Here is a 16,620-nt window from a genome sequence, read left to right on the forward strand (position 1 = left end):
CAAGGTCTCAGGAAGTTGGGAGACAATGAGATCTAGAGGATAAATGGTGGAAATGGCTTCAAATGGAAGAAAGTGCACTTGGGAAGGAGGACGCAATTGTAACCAGTGCAGAAAGGTTCCAGATGTGATGGTGGTGTGCCGAGGTTGCTCTCATCTGAAGGCTTCTGCTTTCTTCATGAAGTTAAGCCTGGTTTGCCTGCTGAGAACGAGGGGGCTATAGGGGACTGTGCTGAGTATCCATGTGGGGTCAGATTCTCTAAGTGATCAGAATTGAGGCTGTAAGACTACACACAGAGACCATCTGAATGAAGGGTGCCGCAGGTATTAGAAAGGAAGAAGAGTATATAAGAAAACCTCACTTATATTTTTCAACGGTCAATCGGACACCTGCAAAGCAGGTCACTGGGGGAGGAAAGGAGGTGGAAGGAAGAAACCATGTGAAGATTTGATACAATTTTTTAAAATTAAAATTAAAATTTTTTAGAGACAGGATTTTGCTCTGTCACCCAGACTGGAGTGCAGGAGTGCCATTGGAGCTCACTACAGTCTTGAACTTCTGGGTTCAACTGATCCTTCCCCAGCCTCTCAAGTAACCGGGACTACAGGTGAGCGCCACTGTATAGACAGGGTCTTGTTATGTTGAGCAGGCTGGTCTTGAACTTCTGGCGTTAAACAATCCTCCTGCCTTAGCCTCCCAAAGTGCTGGAACTACAGGCAAAGTCACTGTGCCTGGCCCCTACCTAATTGTTTTAAACAAAGGGACCAAAATATGTAGGACTTGCCAATTCAAATACAGAGTGCAGAGTTTATTACCAACTCATTTTTGTCACTCTCAGCCTGAAGACTGAGCACCTTAATTTTAAAATTTGCTTTATATATTAAGCCCTCCAAAGCACTAAGGAATTCTCCGTCATTTTTAAAGATTCTTTTAAATAAAGATTTCAAGCTTTCTAAAACTAGATATAAATCCAAGTTCATTAAGTTAGATAAATAGAAAATGTCAAATAAAGAAGCTTTAGGAAAAATTCTAGAGTAAAAAAAATGTAGTCTGAGGTTTTTAAAGAGAAACCGGCTTCCATTATTAATCAACAGGGGGACCGCAGGGGGCAGTGATCAGGAGGCTTTTGAAAGGATCCCCTGCTCTCTTGGGAAAGTCATGTAAGACAAAGATCACATAACTCACAGAAAGTGACGTAAAGTGACTACTGGCAGCAGTTGCAGGCAGCCCGTGCAGGCCCCCATACTGAGAACAAGCAAACGCATCATCATTAAATGTCTGCATCCTTGCTTGGGCAGCGCACATCTGAGCAAACAACCACACACCAAATTTCCTCTCTCTTCTATGGAGCAACACCCCCATCTCATGCTTTCTCAGAATACTGCAACTGAAGGCATTTTATTACCCACACTGGGTTTTTGCTAGTAGGGGGTGACACAGGAACCTCCTTTTTTCCTATAAGTCCTGCTGGCCAGGTATGTAAACTGAAGTGATCTGGGGTCTAGGACCTTCTCAAGTGTAGTCTGCATGATGGAAGCCCCTTGCTATCTGCTCTTAGGCCATTGGTCACAAGCCTCAAAATCCCAGAGGAGTTCCAGGCTGGCAGCCATTTGTCCCCTCTGAGAAGTTGACAGATAATGCTGATTTTTGATGATCCTTTTCTGTTTATTAAAGCAGCTCTGCCCCAACCCCAAACTCGACACTGGTAGTACTTCTTTAAAATACTCTCAAGCTTAGATGTAGAATAAGAGGCATGTGGTCTTCTTCCTCCCTAGTGGGCATCTGTGCTGGTATACAGCCTCTCAGAGTGCCCAGGCTGGCGTGTGTGTGGTTCCCTGTTTGTGTGCAGATAGTGCTCCAGAGGGGTGACCAGCATTGAGGACGGCTCCACTGTCCTCTCACGCCTACTTTGTGACTCAAGAGGCAGAGCTCAGTGAGCCACACCCACTTAGCAAGGCTGCCTGTGGCTTCCAGCTGGGTTTGGCCAACAGTGGGCCCTGGCAGGAGATGGGAGGTGCTTCTTCCGGGCTGAGGGCTGGCCCTGTCAGGAAGCCTCCCACAGCCTCAGGTCTCTGCAAACAGCTCTCTCCTCTGGCCTTCTCAGGCCTGAGGGTGACAGTGGCTCAGCATGCTGCTACCCCAGACATCCCTGCCTAGCTTCCCCACCCTCTCCCATGCCTTCTTAAATGGTCCCTTTTGAAATCCTTTTGGGTGGACCGCCTCTTTCCTGACAGGAACCCCAACTCATACACATTTATAAGAACCATTTCCTGTTTCCTTTGAAAATGCTGAAAATCCTTTTTTCTGCATTTTTATGTCTTAACGCTGCATATCACATGGAAGCAAAAGGAAAGATGTTACAGGTCTGCGGGTTGCATTGGGCTCCTTACTTCTTCTGGTGAGAGGTGGTGCGCCGGGTGCAGAAGACCGCGATGATCACAACCACCACGATGGTGACAACACCAACGGACACAATGATGACCAGCAGCATGTTACTGTCCAGGGGGGAGGTAGGACTCCCGTGAGGGCTGTTGCTGCCTGCAGAGGGCAAATAGCACATCTGTGAGTGTAAGGGGATTTAAAAAATGTACGTAGTCAGGCTGCAGAGCTCTTTCAGGATACTTCGAGTGAACTTCTTTCTGACACTCACTGCTATGCCCTGGCTAAAGCTGCCACATGGGCACAGTGCTCTCCTCTAGAAGACAATCCCCTGGGGGCTGGGAGTCCACCCTCTGGATGGTGTCAGCACAGAGCCCTGCCAGAGACACCGCCCAGTAAAAGTTTCTCAAACTCTGGTATAGTCAAGAGCTTTCAAAGGTTCAAATGTACTTGAACAAAGGGTCATAGCCCTCTGGTGTCTCATGTGACATATAAACTCGTCTTGTAAAGCACTATTTGTAAACCATTTAGTTTTCCTACTTTTAAAGCCACTTAAGAAGCGTACATTGATACAAAGCAAAAGTTTTCCCCAACATACAGATGTTTGAGATGACAAAAAAATTGCTTGGAAATACAGTCTCTCTGTTTTTATAAATACACCATCCATGCAGAGTTAAGTCTCGTATTTATCTTCAGGAAACAGTAGATCTGTGCACATGCATTAATTTGACAAATCCTCACTGAGGGGTTCCTAAGTGTCACTGTTCTAGGTCCCAAGCATGCAATGGTGAGCAACCAAGATGCAGAGGCTGGGGGTGGGGCTGAGCAAACACTAACCAAATAGCAAACTGTTAGTTTAGAATGAGTTAGCTATGAAAAAAATGAAGTGAGGGGACATGAAACAGAATGATTGGTGGCCAATGTAGATCAAGCAGTTAGAAAAGCTTCTCTAAGAAGATGGCATTTGAGCTGAGATTTGAATGACAAGAAAGATCCCATCATATAAAGAATGAGGGGACACTCCAGAGGGCAGGAACAGCTGGAGAGATGCAAACGAGAAGGAAGAAGTGGGAGAAGGGAGAGATGGGGCCAGGGGTGCGGGGGGGCAGAGGCAGAGCACTTAGAACCCTGAAGAATTTCAGATCTGCTCCTCCTCCTTCTATTACTATTATTTCCGCATTGCTGTGAAAGGACATGGTTCAGTCCTGTTATCTAACTCTGTCCTTCATTCTTCCATTTCGTGAAACAATCCTCTCCATCCTGCCTCATTATTTAAGTATATATATGCTCTTATCATACAATGTGGCAAATCATACCACATGGTCTGATCCCACAGACACCTGGTGCCTTTCCCTCTACTTACTCTCTTGTCTATCAGTTAGAGCAGTGGGCACTAGAAGTTGTCAAGAAGAGGCATTCTATGAGCATGCCATGTTGGTGAGGACATTCCCACTATGAGGAATAGCCTGGGAATCTGTTTTTTTTTAATTTTCTAAAGCGATTCTCATGTGCAATGTGGCTTATGCATTCACAATCTAATCCAAACTCATACTCACTGTGGGAGCCCTCCCTACAACACTGGATTTGCTGACCCTCCAACTTGATTCTATGATTTTATGGGCTACATCTAAGCACAATGCTAAATCTGGGGCTGTTTTAGAAGGGCTTAAGAGATTATTCTTCTGCGTTTGGTTCAATCATTTTTTAATCCTTCACTTATGAGAAAAAGGCAAGCAGATAGACAATTTTAACCAGTCACACTGACCTTCGATAAAATAACATTTGTTATTTGGGAAAGACTATAGTACTGGGGCAAATAAAACTGACCATTCTGCTCATGTCAGACTAGGGCTTTACATAACGCTGCTATAACAGCTGTGCTAACTATGGGGTTGGGTACTTGGGACACGGGCATCACACATCAGAGGCTGGGAGGGGAAACGCAGGAGGCCAGCAGAGGAGGTGGTACCGCCTTCCTGCATGTGACAGCGGTGAATTCTCATCTACCTGGATCTGACCTCCAACATATGAGCTGGATAAAAGCTTCCTTCTAAGACAGGGCGAGAGTAAGCTCCCCAGGAACACCCCCACCACGAATGACGTTATACACCACTTCTTCAAGCCATCCTTGGATTGCTGCGACAGTTTCTGGCCACTCCTCCCGGACTCTTCACTGTTATCAGAGTAATGATAGTAGATGCTCAGCCAGCAGAAGTCACAGCATGCTGGCAGTGTCGGACACCTCACATATGTTATTTATAGGATAAAGTGCACATTTCCTGGCATGAGACTCAAGGTTTCAGCAGACTGGTTCTAACCCACCTTACCAACTCAGTCTCTATCCTGTCTCTAAGGAGTGTGACCTTGGAGAAAACAGGCTGCTTTGCACTGCCGTGACTCTGCACACACTGTCATTGCTTCCTGAATGTCCAGCCCCTTCCCTGACAGTTAGCAATCTCCTACATATCCTTTAAGACTTGGTTCAATAGCCACTCTTCCGTGAAGCTTTCCTTCCTCTCTATCAGGTGTCATGTTATTCCTGCTCCCAGAGCCTGTCTCACAGAACCTGAACCTTTAAAAGTACACATGCATGAATGAAGGCATACATGAAAGAAAAGGCTACAGAGTACTCTCTTTTCTCACATCCTTCATTATTATATGTGGACCACACATAAATGTAACAGACACATGGAGGAGAAACTCATAAGTAAAGTCCTAGAACTCAAGAGCATAAACATCTTTTAAAGGACACACACATGTCTGGTTCTTCTAAGAGTATGCTGATTTCACTGAAGTCTGGGCAGTGCCACTTTTTATTTAACTAGACAGTTGAAGGCTAAGAGATCATTTTATTCCCACAGTTACACTATGAGTTACTAAAGGATTTGCCTTTCTCTTCCACAAGTGAAGAGACAGCAAGGGTCATTTTCAGTAATCGTGGACATTACGCCATTCTGAATTCCCACATCTGATATAGGACTCCCTCCCTGCTTTTGAGGTTGCATGTGACGCAGAAAAAGTACAATCAGAAGTCAGAAGTCCCGGTTTCAGTCCTAGAACTGCTGTAACTAGTGGGTGGCTCCAGGATTGTGACTTCCCCACTGAGTTTCCTTATGTATTAAATGGGAATAATGGTATCTATCTTCCTTGCTTTGGTGTTATGAGAATCAAATGTGATTTGACAGGTGAAAGTAACTTACAAATGGTGAAGGTCTGTGAAGAAGGAGGTGTCACCGTCAAATTAGAAGGTGCCAGCTCTCAGGATGGCTAGGCGAGTGAGAATAATTTTCTAGAATTCCCAAACTAAAATACCGCAGTAAGTAGTAGTACTGGGAGAACTTAATGATTCCAAAGCATCTCTTTGGCTTGTTTTAAGTGATGGCTAACCCCAAAAGTGTTTATCTTTGAAAGCAAAATTCTAATTCTTTTTCTAGAGATGGTCAGCTACAGGACGAATCATTTGTGTGGGAATTAACCTGAAGTTGGATGTGTGGGGAAACAATTTTCTTTATGATCCTACAATTTGAACAGATTTGTAGTAATTTGGCCAACATGACAGAAAATGCCTGAAGCTAGATTTATTAAATAAAAGGAAATATGTTAACATTTTCCTTGTGGTGTTGCTACAACCTACCATACACAGACTACAAAAGACATTTCAGGATTTTAAGCAAAACTGCTGTGTGTCCATAGGAGGCCAAAAATGCCATAGGGAGGGCTTTACCACTCATTGGAGGCTTGTAGTCGGATCCTAGGTCTGGGAGCCGGCTTCCTTTTCCTGCAGAACCTGAGGCTGAGGAGAAGAAATCATGTCAGTGATGACCCCACACATTGGTGTGACAGGCTACTTCACAGCTAGTGAGTATTTTCTACAAAAACAAACAAACACATATTTTTAGTCTATTACATTCATGAGAAAATGAAGTAGCACGCAAACCATAGGAAACTATTGTCTACAAGTGCAAAGCAAACCAAGGTACAGCTTTCTATGCAATGAGGCATCTGAAAGGCTGACACCCTTGTCCACGGCTGTGACCAGACTGCACTCTTTCTTTCTCAGAAGGTGGAAGCACACCCTTTTTTCTAGCCCAGGAAATTGAGGTCTTACAACAAGAGTAGCTCCCCTTGGAAAAGGAATCAAGGAGACTAAGGAGGTTAATCTCTACATTAAAGAACTGTACTCTTCCAAGGGACCTGGTTATGCTGAATTGGCCTCACAGGTGTTAAGGGTGTCTAGATGCTTTCCTTAAATCATAAAGTTTCCCTTACAAATATAAAATCATTCTTCCAAATATAAAGTTACTCTCAGCAGGAGTAGAAAGCCAAACAGAGGTCCAGATTAGGTTCCTGCTCAGTCACCTAAACATTCCAAGACAGAAAAAGCAGCCTTCCCCCTAGCTGTCCAAAGCACATGTCTCCTAACCCACCATCTGGAAGACACTGAGTGGGTCTGTGGCCTCAGGCTTGGGGCCGCCCTGGAACAGGCCTCAGAAAGCACAAATTATGGAGTTCAAACAATTCTTATTCTTGGTCTTAAACTTTGCTTGTCACATTTATAGAAGTTGCATGGGAAAAGAACATACAAGGAGCCCTTTCCCAATAAAAGCACAGGTATCAACCAAGGTTTGTACCCAGGAAGCAGATGACATTTCTGAAAAGAGATCTGAAAGAACTGTGAGGTAAAAGTTACTCTTGGTGGTTTACATAGTGTGGGGCTTAACAGACTGTCTGCCCGTGAACACAGGCTCCTCCAAAGGTAACTGACACTGGGAAAGTTATTTAACTATTCACTTTGGGCCTCAGTTTCCTCATCCTTGTAAGGCAGGGATAATAATGCTATCTATTTCATGAAGCTGTTGTGAGGGTAATCTGAATCTTAATTCCATAAAATAGTTTTAATACTGATACATAAAAAATGTTCAATAAACATTAACTACTCCTATTATAAGCATAATAAATCTTCAGGAAAGAATATAATGTTTCCCTTTACAGAAGCAGAGAGCATGAAGCTTCAGAAAACACTTATAAGTGGCAGTGATTTCTGCAAATAAAACTTGACTAGAAGTGCGTAAACTAAATGTGTTTCTGTAAAGCATCAGCGCTAACGTCAGTACTTCTATAAATTATCAGGCTCTGAGGAAATGAGATAAATTAACCCTTTGCTCTTGGAGACATCTTGCAGCTCACCTACCAGCAACTTGATCACACTTTTTTTTTTTTGCAAAAGAGTATCACATGAATCACTTCATGCTAAATAGTTTAGCGTTGGAACCAGGTATTTCACTGTAACAATATTTGGCGTATGATGAAATTTTGGACATTGAGGAACCTATTTATGACAAAAAAATCCAAATGTATCTTATATTCTCCTAATGTGTGGTATCACGTGAAAGTCACCGACGTGCATTGCAGGTTCATTGATACATGTTGTGTGATAGTAATTTGTTGGACGTCTGTTTACCTATTCGAGCAAACAATGCAGTCTCGCTTTCTTCCTCCCACATTAATGATATGTAATTGATTGTCCAGTTGTTGTTTGAAGATGATGTGGAAAGGTGCACTTGTGATTCCTGAACTGATCAATCACATCTCAGTACATATTCCATCTCTTTATTTGCTTTTTTGTGCAATTTGAATGGAAAACTTCAGGGAAACATACATTTTGGAAAAATTTGTGCTGGCCTAAGTTTGTTCTGCAATCTCTTTATGCCCCGTAAGTGCCTAGCACAAGGGGGACATCCAAGTGCAAAGGGTTAAAACTTGAAGTTTTCTGTATGCAGTTCATTGAACAGAATAAATCTAGACACTAAACAATGCTTGCTGTGTTTCCAGAAGCTGAAACTGCTGCCACCCCAAAGAAAGTAACAGAAGTTCCCAGATATCCAGGACAGTACATTCTAGAATTCACTCACAGTCCTGACCCCTTTTTCACTGTCCACACTTGCTACTGCTCCCTGATTTCTGGTGCCATTATTTCCCCCAAATGACACACACCACTTATTAAGAGACCAGTTGTTCTTCACATGCTTTTCACTATGACAAAGCCAAGTTGGTGAAGATGGCTCAGTAATTGTAAGGTTCCTCCTATTTAAGGATACTTAGTCAGTAGGTAGGCTGCATCTAAGCCACACTACTCAGAGCATTTTATTATGTAAACAATTGCCAAAGAGCACATGTTGCCAATAAACGGGATGGTTTACAGTCCTCTACTTCCCAACATTTTTTCTTTCAAATTTAAACTATGAATAAGAAATCCTAAGGATGACCCTAGCACCAAAAATATCAATGGGTAAAGAATTTTAAATACTAGATAGGTTGAAAGGGTAAAGTTTATTCTGAGTTTTCAGGGTTCCTTCCTTTCAGGTGTGTTGCAGCTAAGAAATGCACACTAGCTGCGAGTGAAGTGAGAAAACAGTGAGAATGGTTTATACTCTGTGCATGTATGTTACATTCCCACACACACGAGAAAGCATGCTTGCAGTTTCTGCAACACACAACAAAAGACTTGCTGAATGCAAACACATTTCCGAAGTGTTCTAGAAAACTCGATATACCTCAATTTCTGACTCTTCCTGCCATTAACTAAGATCCAAAGATCTTGCATTTCTAACAACTACTCTTAAACCAAGAGAGCAATCATAAGATTTACTTTTAGCATCCTTTCTCAGGATGTAAAGCAGGTACTAGTTTTAGCTGACTTCCCAGAGATGAAAATCACAAAATACAGTTTTCCCTCTACTATGGCAATTACAGATGATTTCAAGTATGGTGACACAGTGGCCCATGTTTCCTAGGCTTCCATTTTAAACAGCCTTTTTTTCCTTGATTTTTTTTTTTTTTTTAATTTTAAGATAGGGTCTCACTCTGTTACCCTGGCTGAAGTACAGCAGCATGATCATAGCTCACTGTACCCTCGATCCTTCTGCCTCGGCCTTCCAAGTAGCTGGGACTACCAGAATGCACTATCATGCCTGGCTAATTCTTTTGTAGAGATGAGGTCTCGCTACATTGCCAGACAGGTCTCAAACTCCTGGCCTCAAGTGATCCTCCTGCCCAGGCCTTTCAAAGTGCTGGGAGCACCGGTCACTGTGCCTAGCCTTTAAACAGTTTCTATCCTTTAAAAAAAATAATCAGATATTTTTAAGGGAAGAAATGGAAAAAGAGCTCTGAATTAAATTTATGGTAACAAGAATATACAAAGCACTAATTTGGTCATGAATAATCACATAATTTAGAAGGGTATATTTATAGGTTATCTGTGGGGGGAGGAACATAGGGTATTCACTGAATTAGATAACAGTTTTCCTCTAGAGACACTAATAAAATTCTAGATGCTACAAATATAAAAACTTGGTATGATCAGTCTCATGCCTAAATGCCTGTTAAAGAGCTTCACTGTCTTAACACTTAAGGCCAATCTCCTACAGCTGCAAGACCCAATTTATCTGACTCAGTTTTCTTCCGCCAGTCTATTTAGCTCCTAATTTCCCAGCTTTTCAGATACCCCAAGTGCCACAAACATGGACTCAACTCTACTTTGGCCAATAAATATGTGGCTTTTAACGCATGGTACTGATTTTCAGGAAAAAAAAAAAAGACAAAGAGCTGATAAAAGGTCATGAAAGAGAGAAAGGAAAGAGCCCATCTACTCATTTACCTTGGTCATTAGGCATTTTATCAGAGGAGTCCGCTAACAGGCCAAGCACGGGGAAGAAAAAACAAGAGCAAGGGTCACAAGCTTTGAAGATGGGATAGGCAGAACTTCAAAGGAAAAAACAAAAAACAAAAACCCACACACTTCCAAACAAATTGAGACTTGCTTTTAGCACTAGCAGAAACTAAATTCACATAGGGTTTCCATAATTCCTTAGACTCAGTCCCCAACTAAATTTTCTTAGCCTAAGCTCACTTGGTTCAGTGCTTTATCTTCATTTTCTTAGCGATTAGAGAGAGTTTTATGTAAAAGGCCCCATTTTAGTCTCTTTCTCTCTCTCAAGGTCCAGGAATAAGCCTTTCAGGTTAAGAGCCTGCATGTGTTGAAAGAGAACCATCCATCACAATGACACACTATTACCCTATGGACCCAAAAGAATCACATCTGATCTGACGGGGAAAACCTTTGAGATCACTGCAATTCATCTGCCCCAAATAGCCTGGAGCCCTAGTTCTCTTGTCTATGGTGCGGCAGTAACCCAAGGAACATTGACTTGGTGGTAAATGGCAAGGGGTGAGGGGTCATTCTGGGATAAATCTTCACCCTGTGGCTCACAAATTGTCATGAGAATATCTTGTGCCCTCCACAGATTCTACATGCTGAAGGCTACATATAAGCAGAACCCCCCTAAAGAGACACACCGTAAAAGCCTCAGCTCAGGAGCATTACCTTTAGGTGTTCGAAACTGGACAGCCTCAGACATGGGCCCCATGCCCTTGGAGTTCCGGGCCTGGATTTTGAAGTAGTATGGTGTGTCTAGCGTTAGCTCCTGTATCTGGTGAGTCAGCCTGTTTCCCACAACAGGCTCAATAACCCAGTCATGTATCTCTGCATTCACATCTGTGCTGTAATATATGATGTAACCTGTCCAGGAGTTAATGGGAAAATAAATCTCATTCCTGCTTTTTCTTTTGCAATCTGTAAGTCAATAAAAGCATATTACATCATATGCATATTTCAGTATAATATTTGATGATTAATATCCCTCAAGAGTCTACAATGAAAATAATGCAGTTTTGAAAACCAATTATTGCCTGTTTTTGCTCTCACCAATGTGATCTCCTAGGAGAAAAATGCCTGGAAGATGGGCAGAACCACAGTGAACTGTCATCTGATGCTTCCACCAGGGGGCACTCAATCCCCATGTGGAGGCAGGAGGTGACACAAGCCTACCCCACCTGCAGCAAAAACGCAATGCATTGCTGCTTGTTTTAAAAGACAAAGGAAAATGTAATCCAGGTCAAGTAATGCTTGGCCCTTTATAGAAGAGGCAAAATCCAAACCGCAGAAAAGCCAGGACTTATGGGAAAGGATTCCTACTGGAAGCCAGAAGCAGGGCAGTGCCAAGACATGCTCTCGTTTGCTCAGTTGCCTTATTCACTTGACAAAGAAGCTTCAGAGCGCAAACTCGGTTCTCAGCACAGACCTACTGGGAGCAGAGGCTTGAGAGTAATTGGCAGCTGAGTCTCATCAGGCCTCCCTCCTTGGAGGCATAGTATTCTCTCTATTGTGGAAGGTTCTGCTCTGAAAGTCCAAGGAAAAAATTCCAGGCCCTTTCAAAGGCCTAGGACAATTCAGACTCTAGTCGTAAGAGCAGGCCTGGGGGTAAAGAGTTAAATGTCTATGGGGTTTTTGGGGGAGGGCTTCAGGGTAAAAGAGCAGAATCTATATTTATTGGGCATAAGTTATACCATGAAGAATTGGGCAAGGGGTGTAAAACACAAGGCTGGTCATCCAGGCACGGACGAGAAGAGCAGCTTTCTGGAGGAAAATAAATACGTCCATAAAGTCCCACTACAGCCAAGGCCATCCAGGGCATCCCATCTGCATCAGACCTGGAGTCAGAACACCAACTGGCAACTCATTTTTATGTCTCTGTGGGCGAACAGCATACCCGCCCCTGCTTCAATTTCAAGGACCATCATGATCGCACCACCCCATGCAAGGCCAAGCCAGCCTGCAGACTCCCACTTGTCCCAACAACACAGTGCTCTCCTAGAAAGCTTCTGCCAGGCAGGGACAGGGCACAAACATACTTCTGCGGCCCCTTACCTGTAATTTTGCCATTGGCTTCAGAGGGAGGCTGCCAATTCACAATTATGGTCCTAGGTTTTCCCTCCTTACTCACAACTGTCACATCCTTGGGTGGAGAAGTAGGAACTACAAAATAACAATACTTGCAATAATTTTTGTCCATTTCAATTTAATTCACCACTTCCTCAAGGTTCCATTTATAAGGCACAATAACAGGTACAAGACAAAAAAGACAAAGCCTCCTGGCTTCAAAGGACTCACAGTCTGTCTATAAATAGTTCCAATAAAAAAGAAGACTATGCAAAGTACCAACAGAAAATACCACACTATGAGGATATAGAATTGGCACCTCAGCTGGGATAAACAGGAGAGTTAGGTGAGACAATCAAATGACATTTGTACCAAGTACCCACTACATTCCAGATGATGTATACCAGTATCTCACTTAGTATTTATGGAATTCTTGAAAGGTAGTTATCACTATTCTTGCTTTACAGATTAGGACACCAAAAATGACAGAAGTTATATAATTTCCCCAAGATGACTTCCTCCCCCTTACGTGGAATTATTTTGTTAGAATATTGTTAAGTATAAAACAGTTTTTTCTCTTACTTATAGTTGGTTCTCCAAACCAAATATGACTTTTAAAAGCCTGATTTCCTCAAAGAATAAATGATTTATAAGTTGATATCTTCATTTTAAGTTTACACTGAAAATACAATGCCAACTATTGAGGTTACTGTTCTAAAGTAAAGTTGTTTATGCAACAAAAAAGCAATCAAATAAAAATGAGAGTGGCTTCCATGTCATAGCTGAAAACTTTTAATGTCCCAGTAGGGAAATGAGCAAATTAAGTATACCCTTAAATTTACTCTTCTCTTCCTAAAATGCTAGAATTCTCCTGGTATGAAATGCAAGAAAGCCTGCAAAATGCAAACATCCTAAGGGAAAATACAGTCTCATTTGTTAGCTAATGAGGTAGAATTAAAAATATACGCAGCCTCGACCTGCTGGGCTCCGGTGATCCTTCCGCCTCAGCCTTCCAAGTAGCTGGAACTACAGGCGCACGCTACCACGCCTGGCTGATTTTTGATTTATTGTAGAGATGAGGTCTCGCTGCCCAGGTGGGTCTCGAACCCGCGGGCTCAGGCAATCCACTCACCTTAGCCTCCCAAAGGTGCGGGATTACAGGCTGAGCCACCGAGACTGGCTTTAAAAATATATTCTTAAAATGGTTGGCAAAGAAGGCAAGCTCAAGTCTATTGAAACTTCCATGTACTATATTTCTAACTCTCCAAAACCAACCCTTTTCTCTGTAGAAAGTCCAACCAACTGTGAAGAAAAGCAGGGCCAAGCCCAGCTTGTGGAGAATTTATAACTCCATTTTTTCATTATTCATATGCAGGAGAGAACGAAATAGAAAGCCAGAAGAGACAGAGATTCCCAATGGCTACACACATCCCACACTAGGAAGGCCCATGGGAGGAGCAGGGCAAGCAAAAAGCAACAGAACCTCAAAACCAGAGAGCCTGCTCTCTCTTTAATTTGCTTAGTCCCTTTTCTCTCATGTCCACTTACAAAGACTTTAAGTATATTTCAGTGGGAGATTTTACAGGACACCAATTGGTTTGCAAGAAAACTGCAGAGGCAGCTTTGGGGTCACCTAGCTAAGCATTCAGGCTCTAGCCAGCATGGCACTGGCAAGGGCTTGGTAAAGGGCAGGTTGCTTCATCTCTTCTACCTCAGTTTACCAGCAAAGCAGGATTAACGGCAATAACCCCTTACTATAACCAGTGCTTTAACATTTGCCATGTCCTTCCCATCTACTTCTCATTTTGCCTTTACAAAAACCCTACAAGGTAGGAATGGCAGGGGTTATTATCCTTTTCCATAGACAGAAGAAACCATGTTCAGAGAGACTAGACGACTTGCTCATGATCCCACGGTCAGCAGATGGTTGACCTGGGACTAAACGCCAGTCTCTTGATTCTTAAAATCTAGTACGCTTTGTATTACAGAATCCTATTATTTGCTAATGTTTTTATTCAGTAATTTAAAAAAATCATTCATCAGTTGAAACAGCAAACACTGAAGTCCAAATGTAGTTGCTCACAGTGTTCTGTCAATATGACAACTCATGCACTCAATTCTTTCCTTGGGTTGTAACAGCAGGCGATGAGAAGTCTCGTGACAGAGTGTGGCACAACATCAGCACAGATTTCCATTGTCTTCATAGTTTGCAAAGAGAAAAGACGCCAGGTGACTCGGTTTCTGACAGCACATACCTAATTCAAAGGTGGTCCCATGGGCTGTCATACTCCATGTGCTTGACCGTCGACCTTTGGTCACCATCACAGAGAATTCATAGAGCGTGTTTGGCTTTAAACCAGTAACCAAATAACTCAATGTTGTTGCATTTGCATTCTGAAAAAATATGAATTGAGATCTTTAACATGAGAAAATAACAACGATTAGCTTTTTTTCACCCACAGCAAATGTGTCAGTACCTTGTACTTGGTGTTGGCGGGGATGTTGGTTTTCCAGCGGACAGTGTAGTAGCGGGAGTCCGTGATCTTCTGGTGTTTGGGCAGGGAGTTGTCCGCCCACGTGATCCTTATGGTGTCATGACTCAGAATGGAAGCCTGAACTCCCACTGGTGGCATCATGGGAGTGGGATCTGGCACTGGAGTGTATGGAGCATTAATAACAAATAAATCAACTTCAGAAGTGTCTGGGTCAAAAGTAATCAAAAAGGAAGTGGCATTTTAACGTAAACAAAAATAAAAGGGAAATGCATGGTAATAGAATGGAATGAAAGGTGAGAAATGGAGAAAAAGAAAGAAAATTCGGAGTTAATAGATAACCACCAATCGATTAAAAGAACATTTCCACATGTGTTCGTTCAGGAAAAGTCTGCAGGAAAATTTTAAGAGAATATGGTAATTAACCATATTCTCTACTGCATTCTATAGGTTTATTGAAATGTGATAATCCAATAACTGTATTAACATGTTCATGCTTGAAATGTCTACCTCCTGTTCAAAAAGTACAATGAAAAGACAAATACTGCTTTTAAAATCAAGGATATAATTTCTAAACAAGATTTCAGTGAATGTGGCTGAAGTTTTGGGATAAGAGTTATCAGTGCCTAGCACTGGACACATAAGGGTCCTACCCTCAAACCTGAATCCTGAATGTCAGCTTGGCCTTGATATTAAGGCTATCTGATATCCACCAAGGGTCAAGTTCAGTCCTGCTGATGTCCTGGGCCTAAAGGCAATATGGTGATATCGCTCACACTGAATAAAGCAAAAGGAACTCAAGAATGTTCTGCTTTCTTGAGGAAAGGTGAGCTGACACCATGCTGGACTATCTGTTGTACTTCCTTCTCCAGAGTCAGAGGATAACCCAGCAATGACTCCCTATCAGTTAAAGGACATGTCATGGTTACCATGGGTCCAAGTGACATACTTCATGGACTTCAGAAATCAGAGTCCTGGACAGTTCTCGTTAGATGGAAAGTCTATGCTCATGTAGCTGTCCTGTGCCATTTGCGAGGGATGCATTCTCTCAGTGTCAATGCCAAAACATGAGCACTAGCACAAAAGCACCAGGGACCACGGGCAGTAAAGTAGGGTTCATTCAGGCTTTCCCAATTCTTGGATAGGTCTTCTAAGTTTACACATTCTGATTTATTTTAAGGTCACATTTTACAATGTGTTTCTCACATAGTTATGGCAACTAGTCTTTCCTATAACTCAAAATCTGCAATGGTACAGGCTTTGTTTATAAATAACTGTCAAACTAAAGTAACAGTCTCCTTTTGTGTATTTCTTGCACAATGAGGACTAAAAATAACAGAGCAGCAGCACAGACTATAATCAAGAGATTTGTTCAAAGTTTGTCAAAGCTGGGCACGATGGTTCATGCCTATAATCCTAGTACTTTGGGAAGCTGAGGCGAGAGGATTACTTGGGCCCAGGAGATCGAGGCTGTGGTGAGCTGTGAATGTGCCATTGCACTATAACCTGAGTGGCAAGATGAGACCCCAGCTCAAAAAATTAAAAAAAAAAGTTTGTCAGGACACATACCAGTCAGTTATAGAAAATGCAGAGATCATTAGAATTCTTGAATATTTTTTTTGTATGTAGCAACTCTTAGAAAAGGTAACTAGGTTACATGACTTAAGAATATTTCCTTGACTATTTCTAGCCATTAGGCTATATTTTTAAGCCACATAAAAGAAAATAATTTCAAATTTACTTTTTTCTACTATAGCCTGATTTTAGAAAATAGCAGACTAACTTATTTAAATATTCTCCTTTTGACATTATTCTTTCTTTCCTTTTTAAAATATTATAGTGATTTCTAAAAGAACTTCTAAGTTGTAGGCACATAGGAGCAGAAGATAGGACAGAACCACCAGACATGCAGTAACAGTGCTAATCTTAAGTAGAAACTTCAAAAAAGGGACAGACTTCTTCTTAAAAGAATA

At 42.1% G+C, this 16,620-nt stretch overlaps 1 protein-coding gene across 1 annotated transcript in view; it reads right to left on the reverse strand.

Annotated features, from left to right (window-relative positions):
• NEO1 (neogenin 1) overlaps nucleotides 1-16,620 on the reverse strand; it is a 195,882-nt gene that overhangs the window by 16,580 nt on the left and 162,682 nt on the right. The window contains exons 18-24 of the mRNA XM_021710094.1: nucleotides 14,633-14,856; nucleotides 14,411-14,549; nucleotides 12,144-12,251; nucleotides 10,761-10,955; nucleotides 10,035-10,067; nucleotides 6,102-6,170; nucleotides 2,389-2,536 (exon numbers count right to left, since the gene is read on the reverse strand). Coding sequence (XP_021565769.1) covers nucleotides 2,389-2,536; nucleotides 6,102-6,170; nucleotides 10,035-10,067; nucleotides 10,761-10,955; nucleotides 12,144-12,251; nucleotides 14,411-14,549; nucleotides 14,633-14,856 — 916 coding nt within the window. The remainder of the gene's footprint in view (nucleotides 1-2,388; nucleotides 2,537-6,101; nucleotides 6,171-10,034; nucleotides 10,068-10,760; nucleotides 10,956-12,143; nucleotides 12,252-14,410; nucleotides 14,550-14,632; nucleotides 14,857-16,620) is intronic.

This window comes from Carlito syrichta, unplaced genomic scaffold, assembly GCF_000164805.1.
Source record: "Carlito syrichta isolate Samal-C Ts95f unplaced genomic scaffold, Tarsius_syrichta-2.0.1 Scaffold288079, whole genome shotgun sequence".
NCBI classification, from domain to species: Eukaryota; Metazoa; Chordata; class Mammalia; order Primates; family Tarsiidae; genus Carlito; species Carlito syrichta.